The sequence below is a fragment of the Mobula birostris genome, chromosome 9 (assembly GCF_030028105.1).
Source record: "Mobula birostris isolate sMobBir1 chromosome 9, sMobBir1.hap1, whole genome shotgun sequence".
Taxonomy (NCBI): Eukaryota; Metazoa; Chordata; class Chondrichthyes; order Myliobatiformes; family Myliobatidae; genus Mobula; species Mobula birostris.
In genome coordinates, this window is record NC_092378.1 from 109105721 (window position 1) to 109125271 (window position 19551).

General features: G+C 42.6%; 1 protein-coding gene across 5 annotated transcripts in view; it reads right to left on the reverse strand.

The window, feature by feature from the left end:
* Positions 1–19213, reverse strand: part of LOC140202951 (E3 ubiquitin-protein ligase MGRN1-like) — a 187120-nt gene extending 167907 nt beyond the window's left edge. For all 5 annotated transcript variants that reach the window (XM_072268582.1, XM_072268586.1, XM_072268585.1 and 2 more), the window contains exon 1: positions 18839–19213. In XM_072268582.1, coding sequence (XP_072124683.1) covers positions 18839–18926 — 88 coding nt within the window. In that variant the 5' untranslated portion in view covers positions 18927–19213. The remainder of the gene's footprint in view (positions 1–18838) is intronic.
* Between the last annotated feature and the right edge of the window lie 338 nt (positions 19214–19551).

A 19551-nucleotide genomic window follows, 5' to 3' on the forward strand; every position in this document is an offset into this window, starting at 1 on the left:
GAAAGACAGTGGGGGGAGGTGGAAACCCAGAGGATGGGCAAGGGGTATAGTCAGAGGGACAGAGGGAGAAAAAAGAAAGTGAGAGAAAGAATGTGTGTATAAAAATAAATAACGGATGGGGTACGAGGGGGAGGTGGGGCATTAGCGGAAGTTAGAGAAGTTGATGTTCATGCCATCACGTTGGAGGCTACCCAGACGGAATATAAGGTGTTGTTCCTCCAACCTGAGTGTGGCTTCATCTTTACGGTAGAGGAGGCCATGGACAGACATGTCAGAATGGGAATGGGATGTGGAATTAAAATGTGCAGCCACTGGGAGGTCCTGCTTTCTCTGGCGAACAGAGTGTAGGTGTTCAGCAAAGCGGTCTCTCAGTCTGCGTCAGGTCTCACCAATATATAGAAGGCCACATCGGGAGCACCAGACGCAGTATATCACCCCAGTTGACTCACAGGTGAAGTGTTGCCTCACCTGGAAGGACTGTCTGGGGCCCTGAATGGTGGTAAGGGAGGAAGCGTAAGGGCATGTATAGCACTTGTTCCGCTTACAAGGATAAGTGCCAGGAGGGACATCAGTCGGGAGGGATGGGGGGGGGGAACGAATGGACAAGGGAGTCACGTAGGGAGTGATCCCTGCGGAAAGCGGGCGGGGGGGGAGGGAAAGATGTGCTTAGTGGTGGGATCCCGTTGGAGGTGGCGGAAGTTACGGAGAATAATATGTTGGACCCGGAGGCTGGTGGGGTGGTAGGTGAGGACCAGGGGAACCCTAGAGCAGAGTTGATAGTGGAGGAAGGGAAGCCCCTTTCTTTAAAAAAGGAGGACATCTCCCTCGTCCTGGAATGAAAAGCCTCATCCTGAGAGCAGATGCGGCGGAGACAGAGGAATTGCGAGAAGGGGATGGCATTTTTGCAAGAGACAGGGTGAAAAGAGGAATAGTCCAAATAGCTGTGAGAGTCAGTAGGCTTATAGTAGACATCAGTGGATAAGCTGTCTCCAGAGACAGAGACAGAAAGATCTAGAAAGGGGAGGGAGGTGTCGGAAATGGACCAGGTAAACTTGAGGGCAGGGTGAAAGTAGGAGGCAAAGTTAATAAAGTCAACGAGCTCAGCATGCGTGCAGGAAGCAGCGCCAATGCAGTCGTCGATGTAGCGAAGGAAAAGTGGGGGACAGATACCAGAATAGGTTTGGAACATAGATTGTTCCACAAAGCCAACAAAAAGGCAGGCATAGCTGGGACCCATATGGGTGCCCATAGCTACACCTTTAGTTTGGAGGAAGTGGGAGGAGCCAAAGGAGAAATTATTAAGAATAAGGACTAATTCCACTAGACGGAGCAGAGTGGTGGTAGAGGGGAACTGATTAGGTCTGGAATCCAAAAAGAAGTGGAGAGCTTTGAGACCTTCCTGATGGGGGATGGAAGTATATAGGGACTGGACATCCATGGTGAAAATAAAGCGGTGGGGGCCAGGGAACTTAAAATCATCAAAAAGTTTAAGAGTGTGAGAAGTGTCACGAACATAGGTAGGAAGGGATTGAACAAGGGGGGATAAAACCATGTCGAGGTATGCAGAAATGAGTTCAGTGGGGCAGGAGCAAGCTGAGACAATAGGTCTGCCAGGACAGGCAGGTTTGTGAATCTTGGGTAGGAGGTAGAAACAGGAAGTGCGAGGTGTGGGAACTATAAGGTTGGTAGCAGTGGATGGGAGATCCCCTGAGCAGATAAAGTCGGTGATGGTGTGGGAGACAATGGCCTGGTGCTCCTTAGTGGGGTCTCAATCGAGGGGTAAATAAGAGGAGGTATCCGCGAGTTGTCGCTGTGCCTCGGCAAGGTAGAGGTCAGTACGTCAGACTACAACAGCACCCCCCTTATCAGCGGGTTTAATAATAAGGTTAGGATTAGTGTGGAGGAAGTGGAGAGCAGAGCGCTCCAAAGGAGTGAGGTTGGAATGGGAACAAGGTGCGGTGAAGTCGAGACGGTTGATGTCCCGTCGGCAGTTAGCGATAAAGAGATCCAGAGTAGGCAGAAGACCAGAGCGGGGTGTCCATGAAGAAGAGGAGGGTTGAAGACGGGAGAAGGGGTCATCGGTGGGGGTGGAAGAGTCCTTGCCGAAGAAGTAGGCTCGGAGACGGAATACGGCAAAAGAAGAGTTCCACATCATGGCGAACACGGAACTCACTGAGGTGTGGGCGAAGGGGGACAAAGGTGAGGCCCTTACTGAGGACACAGTGTTCTGCCTCCGACAGTTGAAGGTCGGAGGGGATGGTAAAGACCCGGCACGGATGAGAACTGGGATCAGAGGGGGGAGGGGGGAGGCTGGGGGTGTCAATGGAGAGGTGAGGGTTGGGGTGAGAGGAAGATGGAGCCTCTGAGGACCCAGGAGCTGACGATGGGATCTGAAAGAGACAGGATTGCAGAGTATTGGTGGGGAAAGGGGAGACGGGAGTCACAATAGCAGCACGTAAAGACCCAGCCTGGAGTTCAAGGCTGGAGTCGCGGTTGGTGGTTGCGCAATCACTTTGAAGGTGTCCGTGACTGTTGCTGGAGTCCGGGTTTTGAATATGCCCTGGGGTGTTGGAGCCGGCAAGATCAATGGCAGAGGCCGCAATGAAAGATTTTTGTGTTCTATGTTTAAACGAGACGTGGCTTAGTCCCAGCACACCAGGTATGGCAATCAGACCCAAAGGCTTCTCGATTCACAGGATAGACCGAGCTGCTGATTCAGAAAAAGCAAAAGGTGGAGGTGTGTGTTTCACGATAAACACTCAATGGTGATCTGATGTGGCGGTTTTGTCAAACTCGTGTTCCAGTCAAATACCGTCCATTCTACTTGTTCAGGGAGTTCTCCTCCATAATTCTGACTGTAGTTTACATACCACCAGCAGTAGTCTATAATCAAGCACTTGAGATACTGTATGATGCAGTCTCCAAACAAGAAAAAGTCAGTCTAGACGCATTCCGAATCATATTCGGGGACTTCACCCAGGCTAGTTTGAAGAAAACCCTGTCCAATTACCATCAGCATATAACCTACAGCACCAGAGGTCCCAGCACACTAGACCACTGTTATACTAAGATGAGGAATGCCTACCATTCCATGCCTAGGCCGCATTTCAATAAATCTGGTCACTTGGCTGTCCTTCTCCTACCTGCATACAGGCAGAGGCTGAAGATCAAAACTCCAGAGATTAGGACAACAAAGGGGTGGTTGTGGGAGGCAAAGGACTGACTACAGGATTGCTTTGAGTCAGTGGACTAGGCAGTGTTCAAGAAGTCATCTGTGAATCTGAATGAATACACTATGGTTGTCAGATACTTTATTAAAATAGTTAGATACAAGTACGTCCCTACATGGTGGACCCATGAAAAGCATACAGCCTGTTAGAGTGATTTTTGGGTTTAGGCCATTTACATTTAGCAAATGGCTTTGGCTAGCTGCCTTTTGTTCCTTGAAAATGTATTGTGGATTTAATGTGGAACAATGCATTCCTAAAAACTGTGAATCCCAGTCCACAGACGATGCTGACGCCTGTGGGATGGATGCGAATCAGAAGGTGTGAAGTTTGTGTGCAGTTTCAAAAGAAAGCATTGTATATACTTTGTAAATATGGAATTGTCTTTTGTGTTCAGCACATAAATATCGAGCCCCACATTGAGCCAGCAGACCTTTCCACCAAAAGCATCTCCATATGATGCCTGCTGCGCCTTGTTTTGTCAAATAAAGAAACTGCTTTGTATCTACCAGTAATTTTCTCCAGCGATTTCATTCATGCAACAACACAGCCCAGCCAGGGTACCTTCCAAAGTACTAAAGACCAGTGCTGACCAATTGACTGGAGTGTTTACTGAGACCTTTATTTAACCTCTCGCTTTGGCCACTTACATCCACAGAGATGAAATGTTTTAGAGGTTGGTGATGAAACATATCAACTCCTGCCTGTGAATTGACTTGGATCCACTCTAGTTTGGCCACTGGAGTGATAGGTCCACAGCAGTTGCCATCTCATTGGCTCTTCACTCAACCCTGGAACACCTGGACAGCAACAATGCATACATCAGGAACAAGAGAAAAATCTGCAGATGCTGCAAATCCAAGCAACACACACACACACACACACACACACACACACACACACACACACACAGACACACACACACAAAGTGCTGAAGGAACTCAGCAGGCCAGGCAGCATCTATGGAAAAGAATAAACAGATGATGTTTTGGGCCAAGGCCTTTCATCAGAACTGGAGAAAAAAGATGAGAAGTCAGAGAAAGAAGGCAGGGGGGGGGGGAGGAGGAAGAAATACAAGGTAGTAGGTGATAGGTCAAATCAGGAAAGAGGGAGGGGTGAAGGAAAGAGCTGGAATATCAATTTGTGAAACAGATACAGGACTGTAGAAGGAGGAATCCAATAGGAGGGGACAGAATACCATGGAAGAAAGGGAAGGGGAACGAGCACCAGAGAGAGATGATGGGCCAGAATGAGGAGATGAGGTGAGAGAAGGAGAGGGAAACGAGAATGGGGAACAGGGGGCATTACTAGAAGTTCGAGAAATCAAAGTTCATGCCATCAGTTTGGAGGCTACCCAGACGGAATACAAGGTGTTGCTCCTCCAAACTGAGAGTGGCTACATTGTGGCAGTACAGGAGGCCATGAACTGACATCTCAGAATGGGGGTGGGAAGTGGAATTGAAATGGTGGCAACTCCGCGTTTCCCAGGCATAAGGCCTTGTAATGTAAGGCATTCTATTTCTCCCTTTCTGATGACATGGCCCAGGAATTTAAGTTTCCTCTCATTTAATGTTCTCATTAAAGATCTTTTTGTATGGGCACGTTGGAGTACTGTCTCATTAGTATCCACCACCTACTACTTTGTATTTCTTCTTCCCCTCGCCCACCTTCTTACTCTGACTTCTCAACTCTTTTCTCCAGTCCTGATGAGGCCCGAAATGTCGACTGTTTACTCTTTTCCATAGATGCTGGCTGAGCTGTTGAGATTGTCCAGCATTTGTGCGTGTTGCATAGATGAGGATTTTCCTTATCAAATGTAGCTCAGCATTCAATACCACCATCTCCTCAAAACTAATCAATAAGCTTCAAAACCTTGGCCACAATCCATCCTTGTGCAATTGGATCCTCAATTTCCTCTCTTGCAGACCCCAGTCAATTCAGACTGGTAACAACATCTCCTCCACAATCTTCATCAGCACAGGTGCATGAAAAGGCTGTGTGCTTAGTCCCTGCTCTACTCACTTTACACTTATGATTGTGTGGCTAGACACAGCTCCAATGCCATATTCCATTTTACTGATGACCCCACTGTAACAGGTCAAATCAAAGGTGGTGATGATTCAGTAGAAAAGGAGAGAGATTGAAAATGTGGCTGAGTGGTACCATAACAACTACCTCTTACATAATGTCAGCAAGACCAAGTTGCTGACTATTGACTTCAGGAGGAGGAAATCAGAGGTCCATGAACCAGTTCTTATTGGAGGATCAGAGGTGGAGAGGGTGAAAGGGTGAGCAACTTTAAATTCCTCAGTGTTATTATTTTGTAGGACATGTCCTGGGCCCCGCACGTATGGGCAATTACAAAGAAGGCATCTCTACCTCCTGAGGAGCTTGCAAAGACAACTAAAACTTTGACAAACATTGACAGATAAAAAGTGACTGGCTATATCACTGCATGGTATGGAAACACCAGTACCCTTGAATGGAAAACCCTACAAAAAGTAGTGGATACAGCCCTGTCCCTCACAGGTAAAGCCCTCCCACCACTCAGCCCATCTACACAAAGCGCTGTCACAGGAAAGCAGCCTCCATCATCAAGGATTTCCACCACCGAGGACATGCTCTCTTCTCACTGCTGCCATTGGAAAGATTGTACAGGGGCCTCAGGATTCACATCACTAGGTTCAAGCAGTTATTACCCCTCAACGTGGCTCTTGAATCAGAGGAGATAACTTCACTCAATTCACTTGACCCATCATTGAAACGTTCCCACAACCTATGGACCCACTTTCAAGGGCTCTTCACCTCATGCACTCTATATTTATTGTTTATTATTATTTACTTATTTTTGTATTTGCACAATTTGTTAACTTTCGCCACTGGTTGAACACCCAAGTTTTTCATTGATTATATTATGGATTTACTATGTATGCCCATAAGAAAATGAATCTCAGGGTTATATATAGTGACAAATATGTACTTCGTACATGTATGAATAGGTGCATTGAAAAACTTACTTACAGCATATCTCACACACACACACACCATATAAGCAACATTCACAAGAAAAACAAATTAATCTAATTATACACAATGTTTTCACACAAAACATAACCAAAATTTTAAAAATCTATTGCCATTCAAGAGCTGATTGGTTGAAGGGAAGTAGTAGCTGTTCTGTATGCATGTTCAGGCTTCTCCTGCCCAATGGAAGCAGCACAACCCCAGATGGTGTGGATCTCTGAGTCAGACATGGTGACTCTCCAGTCATTCTTGATAGTTTTATATCAAGTCACAAAGCATTGATTAAGTGAGCATATTTTGACCTTTAAAAACCTCAGCAATTAAAATCTGAAAAATTCCAATGAGGTGCTCATTCTAAGTCATTAAAGCTCCAGTACAAAGATTTGTCAGAGGAAATAACCAACATGCTCTCTTCGGATAAGAATGACTCTATTTAATGGCAGGGCTATTAGGAGCTTTCATGGAATATAGACTAATAATTCAGCAAAGACCAGCTTTGAACTCATTCTATGTAACCTTTTAATAGAGCTGGGTAATTCTACCCATTCTACATGAAGTGAGAAAGAGAAAACTTCAGTGTACACATTTATATTAAGATTGAAGAACCATGAAGACATCATTACACTAGAAAATGATTGTACAGGTTTCTTCCGCCATCCGAAGGTAGAGCGTTCCTATGAAACGGTTCGTAAGCCGGAATGTCGTAAAGCGAAGAAGCAATTACCATTTATTTATATGGGGAAAATTTGTGCACGTTCGCAGACCCAAAAATAACCTACCAAATCATGCCAAATAACACATAAAACCTGAAATAACAGTAACATATAGTAAAAGCAGGAATTATATGATAAATACACAGCGTATATAAAATAGAAATACTTCTCTACAATTATTGCCGCACTGTTCTCTGCAGCGAAAATCTCACACAAGTGCTCTAAGCAGAAACACTCTCTCCAGTAACCTTTAAGCTATGAAGCTGCCAAATCATACCAAATAATGCATAAAAGTACACAGCCTATATGAAGTGGAAATAATGTATGTACAGTGTAGTATCACTTACTGGAATCCGGAAGACAGCGCCGAGCAAAATGATGATGGTATGTTAGGCTGAGTCGTCAGAGGTTGGGGTGGTGCAGTGGCCACCACCCTCCAGGCCGCTGACCGATACCGATCCACGAAGCATGCAGGGGTACAGCGGTGGCCGGAATGTACGCAGCACATCTTTAAGAAAAAAGCCGAAATAAACATGCTAATTAATTAGGTGCCGCCCGGCACGTAAATGTCTGCCCAGATCAGAGGCAATGCAATCTGCAATCGCCTCTGATCTGGGCCGACATTTACGTGCCGGGCTGCATCTAATTAATTAGCTTGCTTATTTCAGCTTTTTTTCTTAAAGATGTGCTGGGTGCATCCCGGCTACAGCTGCATTCTCCACGGCCCGGGGGTTGGGGTGGTTTGTTTCCATCAGGGCAGGCAGGTCATCTTCTTTGATGTCTGCCTGCCTCGATATCGAAGGTCGAGGTTTGTCATCTGCTGTGGATGATGTGGAAGGCTTGCTTGACTGCTTAGCCTCGCACACTTTTCTATCATACAGTTCTTTGTAAGCACTCAAACCACCCTGCAAATATGCCCTAAACCGACATATCCTTTCAAAATTAAAGTCGTACTTTATCATTGCAGCGAAAATCTCACGCGGTTGCTTCACGTTCAGTTCCTGGACGACTTCACTTTCGATCCATTCGCTACTGCATTCGGTTTCGAATGTTATCCTTTCCTCTTCCAATTGCATCAGCTCTTCATCTATCAGTTCTTGGTCATGGGATGCCAAATCCTCTTCAACATCATCTTCGTCAACTTCTACAAGCCAAACTCACTTTGTCCTTACTTCGTTCACCACAATCAAAACGCTTAATTATGTCTAGTTTTACGCTAAGTGTAACGCCCTTACGAGCTCTTTTAGACTTTTCCGATACCTTAGAGCTCATCTTGCAAACAGCTGCTCACAGGCACATGTTTAAGCAATGCCAGCGAGAATGCAGTTCCGGATCTGGGGTAGGAGCGGCTGCTCAGGGCGTGTGCTGCCTTTTTTCATAACAGTGAAAACACCTTCTGTTAGTGAAAACAGGTAACTAATGTAGGTCTTTCGTAACAGTGAGGTTTCGTAAATCGAACGTTCAAAAAGCGGGAGATCACGAAAGTGGCCATCACTGAGACGTGGCTAAAGGATGCATGTCTCTGGGAGCTGAACGTCCAAGGATACACGGTGTATCAAAAGGATAGGAAGGTAGGCAGAGGGGGAGGTGTGGCTTTATTGGTAAGAACTGATATTAAATCATTAGAAAGAGGTGATATAGGATCGGAAGGTGCAGAATCTTTATGGGTTGAGCTAAGAAATAGCAGGGGTAAAAGGACCCTGATGGCAGTTATTTATAGGCCTCCAAACAGCTGCAGGGATGTGGACTACAAATTACAACCAGAAATAGGAAAGGCTTGTCAGAAGGGCAGTGTTACGATAATTGTGGGGGATTTTAACATGCGGGTGGATTGGGAAAATCAGATCGGCACTGGATCTCAAGAGAGAGAATTTGTAGAATGTCTGCGAGATGGCTTTTTAGACAGCTTGTTGTTGAGCCCACTAGGGGATTGGCTATTGTGTAATGAACCAGGGGTGATTACAGAGATTTAGGTGAAGGAACCCTTAGGAGGCAGTGATCATAACATGATTGAGTTCACTGTGAAATTTGAAAAAGAGAAGCCGAAATTTGTTGGTATTTCAGTGGAGTAAAGGAAATTACAGTGGCATGAGAGAGGAACTCGCCAAAGTTGACTGGAAAGGGACACTGGCGGGAAAGACAGCGGAGCAGCAGTGGCTGGAGTTTATGCGAGAAGTGAGGAAGGTGCAAGACAGATATATTCCAAAAAAGAAGAAATTGTCAAATGGAAAAAGGATGCAACCGTGGTTGACAAGAGAAGTCAAAGCCAAAGTTAAAGCAAAGGAGAGGGCATACAAGGAAGCAAAAATTAGTGAGAAGAGAGAGGATTGGGAAGTTTTTAAAACCTTACAAAAGGAAACTAAGAACGTCATTAAGAGGGAAAAGATTAACTATGAAAGGAAGTTAGCAAATAATATCAAAGAGGATACTAAAAGCTTTTTCAAGTATATAAAGAGTAAAAGACAGGTGAGAGTAGATATAGGACAAATAGAAAATGATGCTGGAGAAATTGTAATGGGAGATAAGGAGATGGCAGAGGAACTGAACGAGTATTTTGCATCAGTCTTCACTGAGGAAGACAACAGCAGTATACCGGAAGTGTACGTTGTCACAATTACGACAGAGAAAGTACTCAGGAAGCTGAATAGTCTAAAGATAGATAAATCTCCCGGACCAGATGGAATGCACCCACGTGTTCTGAAGGAAGTAGCTGTGGAGATTGCGGAGGCATTAGCGATGATCTTTCAAAAGTCGATAGATTCTGGCATGGTTCCGGAGGACTGGAACATTGCAAATGTCACTCCGCTATTCAAGGGGGCAAGGAAGCAAAAAGGAAATTATAGACCTGTTAGCTTGACATCGGTGGTTGGGAAGTTGTTGGAGTTGATTGTCAAGGATGAGGTTACAGAGTACCTGGAGGCATATGACAAGATAGGCAGAACTCAGCATGGATTCCTTAAAGGAAAATCCTGCCTGACAAACCTATTACAATTTTTTGAGGAAATTACAAGTGGGCTAGACAAGGGAGATGTAGTGGATGTTGTATATTTGGATTTTCAGAAGGCCTTTGACAAGGTGCCACACATGAGGCTACTTAACAAGATAAGAGCCCATGGAATTATGGGAAAGTTACATACATGGATAGAGCGTTGGCTGATTGGCAGGAAACAGAGTGGGAATAAAGGGATCCTATTCTGGTTGGCTGCCGGTTACCAGTGGTGTTCCACAGGGGTCCGTGTTGGGGCCGCTTCTTTTTACATTGTACATCAACGATTTGGATTATGGAATAGATGGCTTTGTGGCTAAGTTTGCTGACGATACGAAGATAGGTGGAGGGGCCGGTAGTGCTGAGGAAACGGACAGTCTGCAGAGAGACTTGGATAGATTGGAAGAATGGGCAGAGAAGTGGCAAATGAAGTACAATGTTGGAAAGTGTATGGTTATGCGCTTTGACAGAAGTAATAAACGGGCAGACTATTATTTAAATGGGGAAAGAATTCAAAGTTCTGAGATGCAACGGGACTTGGGAGTTCTCGTACAGGATACCCTTAAGGTTAACCTCCAGGTTGAGTCAGTAGTGAAGAAGGCGAATGCAATGTTGGCATTCATTTCTAGAGGAATAGAGTATAGGAGCAAGGATGTGATGTTGAGGCTCTATAAGGCGCTGGTGAGACCTCACTTGGATTACTGTGGGCAGTTTTGGTCTCCTTATTTAAGAAAGGATGTGCTGATGTTGGAGAGGGTACAGAGAAGATTCACTAGAATGATTCCGGGAACGAGAGGGTTAACATATGAGGAACGCTTGTCCGCTCTTGGACTGTATTCCTTGGAGTTTTGAAGAATGAGGGGAGACCTTATAGAAACATTTCGAATGTTGAAAGGCATGGACAGAGTAGATGTGGCAAAGTTGTTTCCCATGATGGAGGAGTCTAGTATGAGAGGGCATGACTTAAGGATTGAAGGGCACCCATTCAGAACAGAAATGCAAAGAAATTTTTTTAGTCAGAGGGTGGTGAACCTATGGAATTTGTTGCCACGGGCAGCAGTGGAGGCCAAGTCATTGGATGTATTTAAGGCAGAGATTGATAGGTATTTTCATAGCCAGGGCATCAAAGGTTTTGGTGAGAAGGCGGGGGAGTGGGACTAAATGGGAGAATGGATCAGCTCATGATAAAATGGCGGAGCAGGCCCGATGAGCCAAATGGCCGACTTCTGCTCCTTTGTCTTATGGTCACCTGTACAAATTATTTCAATTTTCATCTCATTCCATTGAGAGTCACAACAGATAATCCCCAAATCTTTATTCTTTCTAATGTTAGCTAAATATTAGGTTTTTATAAATGGTTAAACCTCAGTCGAGGCAAATATCAAAGAATTGCAAATATATTATTTATTTCCGATGGCCTGTTTGTCTAGTTCCTCATCTATGATCTAATGATTCCTTTCCTAAAACACAGACACCAGTGGTTCCCTTGTATACCATCTAAAAATACACTGCCATTACTCATCTTCCACTTATCTTTACTAAGCAAGGAAAACATGGCAAGTGCGTGGGGAACACCACCACAAACAGATTCCCCTCAAATTCAGAAATATACTGTCCAGTCTTCATTATAGCAGTGTCCAAACAGAGTACATACGTGTCACCATATACAACCCTGAGATTCTTTTTGTGTGTGCATACCTGGCAAATCTATAGAACAGTAACTGCAACAGGATCAATGGAAAACAAACTATGCAAATGCAGATATAAGTAAATAGCAATAAATAGCAAGCAAGAAATAACAAGATAAAAGAGCATTAAAGTGAGACCCCAGTTTGTGGGAACACCAGAAATAGAATGGTAGTCATCCCCTTTTGTTCAAGAGGGGTAGTAATTGTTCTTGAACCTTGTGGTGTGAGTCCTGAGGCACTTGTACCTTCTATCTGATGGCAGCAGTGAGAAAAGAGCATGGCCCAAGTGGTGAGGATCTTTGATGATATACATTGCTCTTCTACTGCAACGTTTCACGTTGATGTGTTCAATGGTTGGGAGGGTTTGACCCGTGACATACTGAGCCGAATCCACTATCGTTGTAGGATTTTCCACTCAAAGGAATTGGTGTTCCATTTACCAGGCCATAAAGCAGTCAGTCGGCACACTTTCCACTTTACATCTATCGAAGCTTGCCAAGGTTTTTGATGACATGCCGAATCTCCGCAGACTGCTGAGGAAGTAGAGGCACTGACATGATTTCTTTGCAATTATACTTATATGATGGGTCCAGGACAGGTCCTCTGAGATAGTGACACCCAGCCATTTAAAGTTACTGACCTCTGATTCTCCGATGATTATTGGCTCATGAACCTGATTCCCCTCTCCTGGTCTTATCGACATTGAGTGAGAGGTTGCTTTTATTAAACCAGTCAGTCAAATTTTCAATCTCCCTCCTGTACGCCAATTCATCACCACCTTTGATACAGCCCATGACAGTGGTGTTATCAGGAAACTTGTATATGGTGTTGGAGCTGTACTTAGCCAGTCATAGGTGTAAAGCTACCAGCTAAAGACAAACACTCAGTAAATGCAAGTGGCCAGCCAGTCAAATAAGATTCAAATTAGTTCAAAATAAAGGATTGTATTAAAGATATATGCTGTCTTTAACTAAGCCATTATCAAAGAAAATTCAACATGGTAACAACTTATTTTTCATGCTGGGACCACAGATTATCTCTGGCATTTCACTATTGCCACAAAAATATGTATTTATGTAGCACTTTTAAGATATTAAAACTGTCCAAAGACACTTCACAAGTGGATTTTTAAACAAGATTTGGCACTAAACCACACAAAGCTGTAAAAAAAACCTTGTTAGAACTTCAGATCTATTGTAGTCAGATCAGAACAATTTCGTCCATTAATTCCCATAGAGAAATTTTATTCAATCCTTTGCCCCAAAGACCAAAGAAAAAAATCCCTCAAATGCCTAACCGAGTCTTTTTCAAAAGGCCCAATTCTCCTCATACACTGAGTTTTGATATATATCAAATCTCTTCATGACATTTTTTGTTCCAAGCAGAACACTCAACTTCATCTAATCGAGTGCCAAAGATAAAGCTTCCATCATTAGACCATTCTTACAAATCTTTTCTTCATTAGCTCGAGAACTTTCCCGTGCTTCCTGAAATATGGTAGCAACTTCAGGGGAAGATTGCCAGATTGACAAAGAAGAAAGTTAAAAGATGTTCTTTAAACCACCTTGGAAAAAAGTTGAACATCCTGACCAGATCCCATTAATCTTTAACCCAGTGGTTTCCAACGTTTTTTATGCCATGGACCACACAAGAGGTCTGTGAACCCAAGGTTGGGAACCCCTGCCCTAACCTATAGTGTAAAAGAGTATTCTGGATGGCACATTCATCAGAAGAAAACAGAACCAGTGTTATGGCAGACGTAGAACTATTTTTTAACAGAAAACTTTCTGAAATATTGAGCCAGGTGGGTTTTAGACCCTAACTTCAGAAAGTAAAGGATTAATTAACAAGGGGCAGACATCTGTGGAATTCTCTGCCACAGGAAACAGTTGAGGCCAGTTCATTGGCTATATTTAAGAGGGAGTTAGATAAGGCCCTTGTGGCTAAAGGGATCGGGGGTATGGAGGGAAGGCTGGTACAGGGTTCTGAGTTGGATGATCAGTCATGATCATACTGAATGGCGGTGCAGGCTCGAAGGGCCGAATGGCCTATTCCTGCACCTATTTTCTGTGTTTCTATGTTTCTATATCTAAACACTTTAAGGATATTCAGCTTACCTCTCAGCATCTACAAAACCCAAATTATGTGAGGAAACACGCTGCACTTCCCTGACCAAGTCTAAATGCAGCAAACCTGAAGAATATCAAAACCAGAGAATCACAGAGTGGTAATAGTGCAAGAAAGCAATCAATCAGTCTTGGAGACCATATTGGGGTACTACAGCAGAAGTTGATTTCATCTTCCCAACCTCTACCCTTAATCTCTTTATTTCATGGACTGATCCTGCTCCATTTTGAAAGCCACAATTGAATTAGCTCCCATCATCCTTCAGAAACGATGTATTACAGATGCTAATTGCTTGCTGCACAAAATTATTATTTCTTGTGTGTCTTTAGTTCTTCGCTAATCACTTTAAATTATCAATTTGAGCAGTTTCTTAAGCTCAATATTTTATAATCTTCACACAATGTATTACAATCCTAGCTTCATGTTCTGAAAATCTTGATAGCTTCTTCAGACGTAATTTGTAACACATTCCTCATTCTTGAAACCACACAAGCAAACCTCTTGTATACCTTCTCCCTTGCCTTCACGTTCCTCAAATTTCTCAGCCAGAGCAGAACAGTCTACTTTATTAGTTCTCTAGCCACCAGTTTAATCAGAATCCATCTCCATCACTGACAGAACTATGTACAAGCACAGCAATCCCAATTAAAACAACAAATACATTCTCTTCCAAGTTTCCTTCAAGTCACAATCCAACCTGACTTAGACATATTCCCTTGTCCCTAGATCAAAATCTTGCCACCTCTGCCAAACAGTTATGCATCACATACACTTTAAAGTGTACCCATGATCACCTTCTCAACAGCAATCAATCAATAATATGCAAACCTTTTAAAAAAAAATAAAAATGACTGCATTGTGCTCAGGCTGTTCCAAGGACACAATGAGACATCAAAAAACAGGCATGCTCTTACATAGCAACATTTATGTTCCGTTCAATATACTTCTAATCAGTTAAAGCATAGGAAAGTCAGTGCTGAAGTTATGCACAAAAAGATCCCACAAAATTCAGGGTGGCAGCAACTAGAAAATATTTGGTAATATTGAAAGATCAATGAATGTTGAATATGTATGACTTAAAAAATGTTACGTGGTTCAATGGATCTCAGAAGCTCAGAGAATGAAATGGAAGTCTTATAGGAAGCATGGTGTAAGTAAGTATTATCAACATAGCTTAGAATTCTTTATGCAACCAGTAGTCCCACAACTATTTTGGCTACATTTCCTACTTGTTTACTATAATAATTCCATTAATCTTGCCAGATTCCTCAGCTACATCAGATCTGTCCTGTCAACATCTCCCACATGACTACTTCCTAGACTATATTTTTTCTCAACCTCTTTTCTACTCCACCACAGCTGATGAAGCCAGAAGCAAGTCAGTTCTATTTCCCTTCTCCGATCTTTCATCCTCCTTTCCCCATCAAGGATAGGGTTCTCTTTATGTGCCTCTTCAACCACACCAATTACATCATCTAATCATCACCAATATCTCCAATAACCACATTTTGAAAGTTTGTTCATTGTTCACTCTTCCAATCTGTACTGCCACACATTTTCCAGTTCATGGCATACAACTTCAAGAGATGTAACACCTCCCCTTTTACCCACAGACCAAAATACTACTCCAATAATGAAACAGCAATAATGCTAGTTCTTCCAACTGAATGCATTATATCTTGCTGTTCATAATACAATCTTCCCTGCAATTGAAAATCAAACAAAAATCTTGTGACCACTTTGCAGAAATGCTTCCATTCATTCTGAACTTGCCATCTTAACTCTCCATCCTTCTCCCACTCTGACCTCTGCCAATGCTGCTCCAGCGAAGCCTTGAACAAGTTCATGGTCCAGCACCCTTCTGCCAACTGAGTGCACTACAACCCCTTGTTCTTAATATGAATTCTACAACTTTGCATAGCAAATTTGACTCAAGTTAGTCAGTCTTGATGAAAAGTCAATATCATGCAATGTTACCCATGTTTCACTGTGCACAAATATTACTAGAAGTGTTGAATATTTCCAGTGTACACCATCTTCACTTCAGAAGTTCAGCATTTGCACTGATTTGCCTCAAGTTCGTATCTCACAGTTCCAGTATCTTTTTCTCCCCTCTCCTCAGATTTTCATTAGTGTCCCCTTATTTGAATCTCCTCCATACAACTTATTAATCACAGGTGATCTTTCAGTATCCTCCAGCAGCCAGCTGTCAGTCTCTCCTCACTTGCATCCTTCCTGACTTTCCCCGTTCTCCACCCCACCCAGAGCTTCCCTGCAACTTACTTTATTTCTAACTTCTCAGTTCTAATGTTTCTCTGGTCACTGATGCAGAATGACCTGCTGAGCACTCCAAAATTTATTAACTTTCTTGCTTTTCAATAGATGATGGAGTAAAACTTACAAGCATAAGGCAGAAGTAAAAGAGTGGTGTCTGGCGAGCAGCCGCATTTCAAACAAAAACATAAGTGCAAACAATTCCTGATTCCCTCTCTCACCTCATCTCCCTATCTGCGCATCACCTCCCTCCAGTGCCCCTCCTCTTTCCCTTTCTCCCATGGTTCTCTGCCCTCTCCTATCAGATTACCCTTCTCCAGCCCTTCACCTCTTTCACCAATCAACTTTCCAGCTCTTTACTTCACCCCTTCCCTTCTCCCAGTTTCACCTATCACCTACCACCTTGTACTTCTTCCTCCCCTCCCTCCAACTTCTCCTCTTTCTTTCCAGTCCGATGAAGGGTCTTGGCGCCAAACATCAACTGCTTACTCTTTTCCATAGATGCTGCCTGGACTGCTGAGTTCTTCCAGCATTTTGTCTGTATAGTGCAAACCTTATTTTTGTTCTTCAGTTCTGAACAAAACCAAATGATGGTTTCACTGATTCCTTTTCTCACTGACTACTAGCTCTTGGTGATGATTTCCACACCCAGACACAATTCTTCATCACTAAATGTTTGGATACTCCATTATAATTTGTTGCTTTCTTTACAGAATCAAACAAATCAGATTTAAGTGCAACTCTGAGAAAGGTTTGCAAGTCCCATTACTGCATAAATACTCAACTAAACAATATGAAATCTGAATCCCATTAACATCATTTTGTAGAGAATACACAAATCTACAATGCAGATATCCTGCAAATAGACAGCAATATTGATTCTTCTATTCATCTGCACAAAAATGATACTCTTCCATTTATTTACCGTTACTCAAAACAGGGGCGGCCTAAAGCAATGTAGAGATATTGAAATGGCTCTTCTGTGCAGCTGCTGTTCCAGGGTAAATACAAATTGCACACAGCAAGAAGCATAAATGCGAAATGCAACAATTTCTATACAGCCTTTGAAAAATGCAGTGGAATCTTTTACATTGCAGGGTCTCTGTTCATCATTTTTTCTAAATTACTATTTTTTCAACTTAATAACACATTAAGCAACCCATTATCCATTTCTACTAGCTTTTGCAACATGGAAATCATGCCTTGGATTATTCCCATAAAAAAATACTTTTCTTCTGGGGGTATATCATCAGCTTGACAGACTACTCCCAACCAAGAAAGCCAACTAGATACAAAGGGAGAATACCACTGAACTTCAATTGGACATGATTATTCAATGCGTCAAATAAACTTCAGAAATGAGAACGCTCATCTTTAGCACTGGGACTCACAAAGGGAGAACAGTAAATTAATTAAGCAAAATAGGCTCGCTTTTTAAAGATCAAATGCAATGCGTACTGCTGACTTTTTACCTCATCACTTCGTTGCTGAAAGTCAACAGCATTCCGCAGTCACCACATCTGACTGAAACAACTGATAGTACAGCTGTTAACAAAGAAACAAAAATGATGTCCAAGTCATTGGAATTAGAGTACTTCAGGAGGAAAGTGTGTGAAATGATGGTGGCAGGAGTTGATAAGGTTACCAAACAGAAGAAAGGATGTGCCAGAGCAATACTATCTCTTCGTAACAGTCTTTACTCTTTGTAACACAAGATTTGACAAATAACAGGATGTCAAAGTTTTTCAGCAACTGTAGCCAATTGGATTAGTCAAACCTGAAGGAGTCAGCTATATATTAATACTTCAATGGGCTGAAGCAGATAGTATCTTAGATTTGGAAAATAACTATTTTGTGATTGATGAAAACAAACTTTCAGGAATATGGGAGAGTGAGGAATAGATTGACTGGATTAATTTCTAGAGACTTCATACTGTCTTAATGGTTTCCTCTACTATGGTGATTTCTAAAAAGATCAACATCAAATGCTCGTAAATTCAGTTATTTTGCTTTAATTTTGCCTTGCTTCATCAAAATATAATCTCTTACAGCAGTCATCATAACGTTTACCGAAGTGATGCACTATGGGTGAATATACAGTAATTCCCCAATATGTTACTATAAAATGATTTATACAAAGTACTTAATTATTAACTTTAAAATTAACACCACTTGCCCCTTCAAAAAAATTAAAACGTCTATTTAATCATCCTTTCAATACCGAAATAGAAAACAAAACTTAACATTTTCTGTATTTCAAATTTCCAGCATCTGCATTTATTCGATTTTCACTTGCCAAAAAAGTGTACTTGAAACACAATTGCCTCCTGCAATGTCAATGAATTCACTTAAAAATTACAAAATAGCATTTGCTTTCAAACTCAACTTGTCAATAGTCTAGTAGATTATTCAACTTGAATAATTAACTGTGCTTTTTTTAAAAAAAAGTTAGAGAATTATATAAAGTGCATTGTTTGAAATGAACCTGTTTAAATGTATTGAAAAGGGAATGTCACAGAAATATTATCTTATTGCCAGATACACCAGATTCAATACCACTTTAGCAAAGCCCTTCCCGACAAAGAACAAAGTAGAGCTGGATGACAATCCAATCACGAACAGTGTTCAGTGTGGAAATTGACAATATACACGTAGATGTCAGGTATACCAGGTTACGTGAAATACATCTATTGTCTCTTCGGGATAGATTCCCATTTGAAACCTGGTATCCTCCCCCAGGTATGGGGAGGATTGTAACCCAGGGCCGAACACAGCCCTGGTCTATTCACTCTCTCTTACCAGACTTCGGCGGGTATCTGTAAGCCGAGTTGGCCTGGATATCTATATCTTCAACTCCTGCGATTCTCCTACTCAACATCGAACCCATGTTGCTCCCGCGGCTGAAGAATGCGATACCAGCAGGCAGCTGCGAGGGCCTGGAAGCCTGGCGTACAGCGAATGGTTCCGATCAAAGCTCCCAGTCCGTCGCCAACCCAACCGTGATCTTCAGGCAGTAAAACCACTGACCCAATACCAAAGGCAATAGAAGGACCAGCGGTTAATCACCGGGTGCCCTTAACCTAATGCATATTTCATGAGGAGGGAGGAAAACAGCAACAATTGACCATTTTCCGTTCGGTCATAAAAAACCGTCGCAAACATTTCCTTCCGGAAGTTGTGGTAGCCACACGTATGCATTGTGGGAGGTGTAGTTTATGGTCTTAGTTTGTTGTCCGACACATAATGTTGAAATAACTCGTTTGTTATCTTGATTTGTATGATTACGACTATATTTCCCTGCATGTACCGTCACCCTCCCTCCACTGCCGCAAGTGTTGTGGAGGGGGTGAATCGATGTGTTGTTTGTTGAGACTTCAGGGAATGTTCTGTTTATTGTCCTCTATAAAGCTTTTATAGGCGGTAGATTTACTTTAAACTGCGTGTCCTATTTGACTTTTTTAATGCAATCCTGTAATTTTCTCATCGATTGTTAGTGAGCTTGAACAATTGGC